Source organism: Fulmarus glacialis, unplaced genomic scaffold (genome assembly GCF_000690835.1).
Source record: "Fulmarus glacialis isolate BGI_N327 unplaced genomic scaffold, ASM69083v1 scaffold44343, whole genome shotgun sequence".
NCBI lineage: Eukaryota > Metazoa > Chordata > Aves > Procellariiformes > Procellariidae > Fulmarus > Fulmarus glacialis.
In genome coordinates, this window is record NW_009203157.1 from 1 (window position 1) to 1,459 (window position 1,459).

At 52.8% G+C, this 1,459-nt stretch overlaps 1 protein-coding gene across 1 annotated transcript in view; it reads right to left on the bottom strand.

The window, feature by feature from the left end:
* Positions 1-1,192: 1,192 nt before the first annotated feature.
* Positions 1,193-1,459, bottom strand: part of LOC104074430 (chromosome unknown open reading frame, human C19orf47) — a gene marked incomplete at its 5' end in the record, with an annotated part of 1,712 nt that continues 1,445 nt past the window's right edge. The window contains one exon of the mRNA XM_009574537.1: positions 1,193-1,453. Coding sequence (XP_009572832.1) covers positions 1,193-1,453 — 261 coding nt within the window. The remainder of the gene's footprint in view (positions 1,454-1,459) is intronic.

The following is a 1,459-nucleotide window of genomic DNA, read 5'->3' on the forward strand; positions in this document are numbered from 1 at the left end:
ACCACTCGTTTTCACACACCAAACAACGCCCGGAGTGCAAAGGAAACCTCCCAAAATAGGGTAAAATAAAGAAATCGGCAGTTTTTCTGATTAAAAAGACCCTGACTCACCAGGCAGCTGCCTCCATCCCTGTTGTCTTTATTTTGGGGAGAAAAAACGTCTTTTCAGGGTTTGCAGCAACGCCAGGCAGGTGCGGGGTGGAGACACCCCTGGTGACGTCGTCGCGGATAAATTTTGGGGGAAACGAATTTGGGGGGGGAAATAAATAATTTCGGTAAAACCCCACGGCGGCTTATTTGAGGTTTCACGGCGGGATGAGCTCGAGCCGAAAACCGTGAGCGGCGGATTGAAGGTGTCGCTTAAATTAAGGCAATTTTGGGATTTTTTTAAGCCCCCAAGGAGTTTTTTGGGGGTTTGTTTTTTTTTTTTTGGAGGCTGCTCCGAAATCCTTGAAAATTAAGAATTCCCACAGCAAGCCGCCGCTCCGTAATGATTATTTACGGAGTCGTTTTGGTGCAAATTCCTCAATACGGGAAAAAAACCCTGCAGAGGAGGAAAAAAACAGAAAAAATAGGGGAAAAACCCCTCTGGATGGAGTTCTCCAGGTCCAAATTCCTAAATACAGGAAAGAACCTGCAGAGGAGGGAAAAATAGGGGAAAAAAAAGAGGTTTTGGTGTTGGTAGGAGATGGAGAGCACGATTTGGCCTCACGCCTGCAGGGATGCCCGGCAGGCAGGAAATCCGTCAGGAAGGGCTCTTCCCCCTGCTGCTTTCCTGTGGGATTAGCGTTTCCCTGTGGGATTAAGCCTTTCCCCTTGGGATTAAGTGTCTCCCCGTGGGATTAGCCTTGTTTCCCTGTGGGATTAAGCCTTTCCCCTTGGGATTAAGCATCTCCCTATGGGATTAGCCTTGTTTCCCTGTGGGATTAAGCCATTCCCCTTGGGATTAAGCATCTCCCTGTGGGATTAGCCTTGTTTCCCTGTGGGATTAAGCCGTTCTTCCCCTTGGGATTAAGCATCGCCCCGTGGGATTAGCGTGGTTCCCCCGTGGGATTAGCGAGGAGGAAGGCAGGATGAGGGTTCTTGAGGGTGGATAACGGGGAGGGGGGACAGCGGGCGACTGTCAGGAGGGGATGGGACAAGCGGAAAACCGTCGGGACGAGCTCTCCGGTGCGGGAAGAAGCGCCGCGGGATCAATCCGGTTTCTTCCCCAGCCGTTTGAAGACGCTGACGGTGCCGGCGCTGTCCATCTGAGCACCGGGGGTCTCGCTGGTGCTGCTCACCTTCCCGCACCCCCAGGTCCTTTTGATCGTCACCCGAAATTCCGGTTCGTTTTTATCCTTCGTGCTGGTGACGTCACCGTCCCGGGCTTCCACCGGCACCGCCGCAATACCGATGGCGCCCATTTTGGATGCTGCCGGTTGCGGTTTCACACGGATAGCGGCGGGATTCCTCTGACC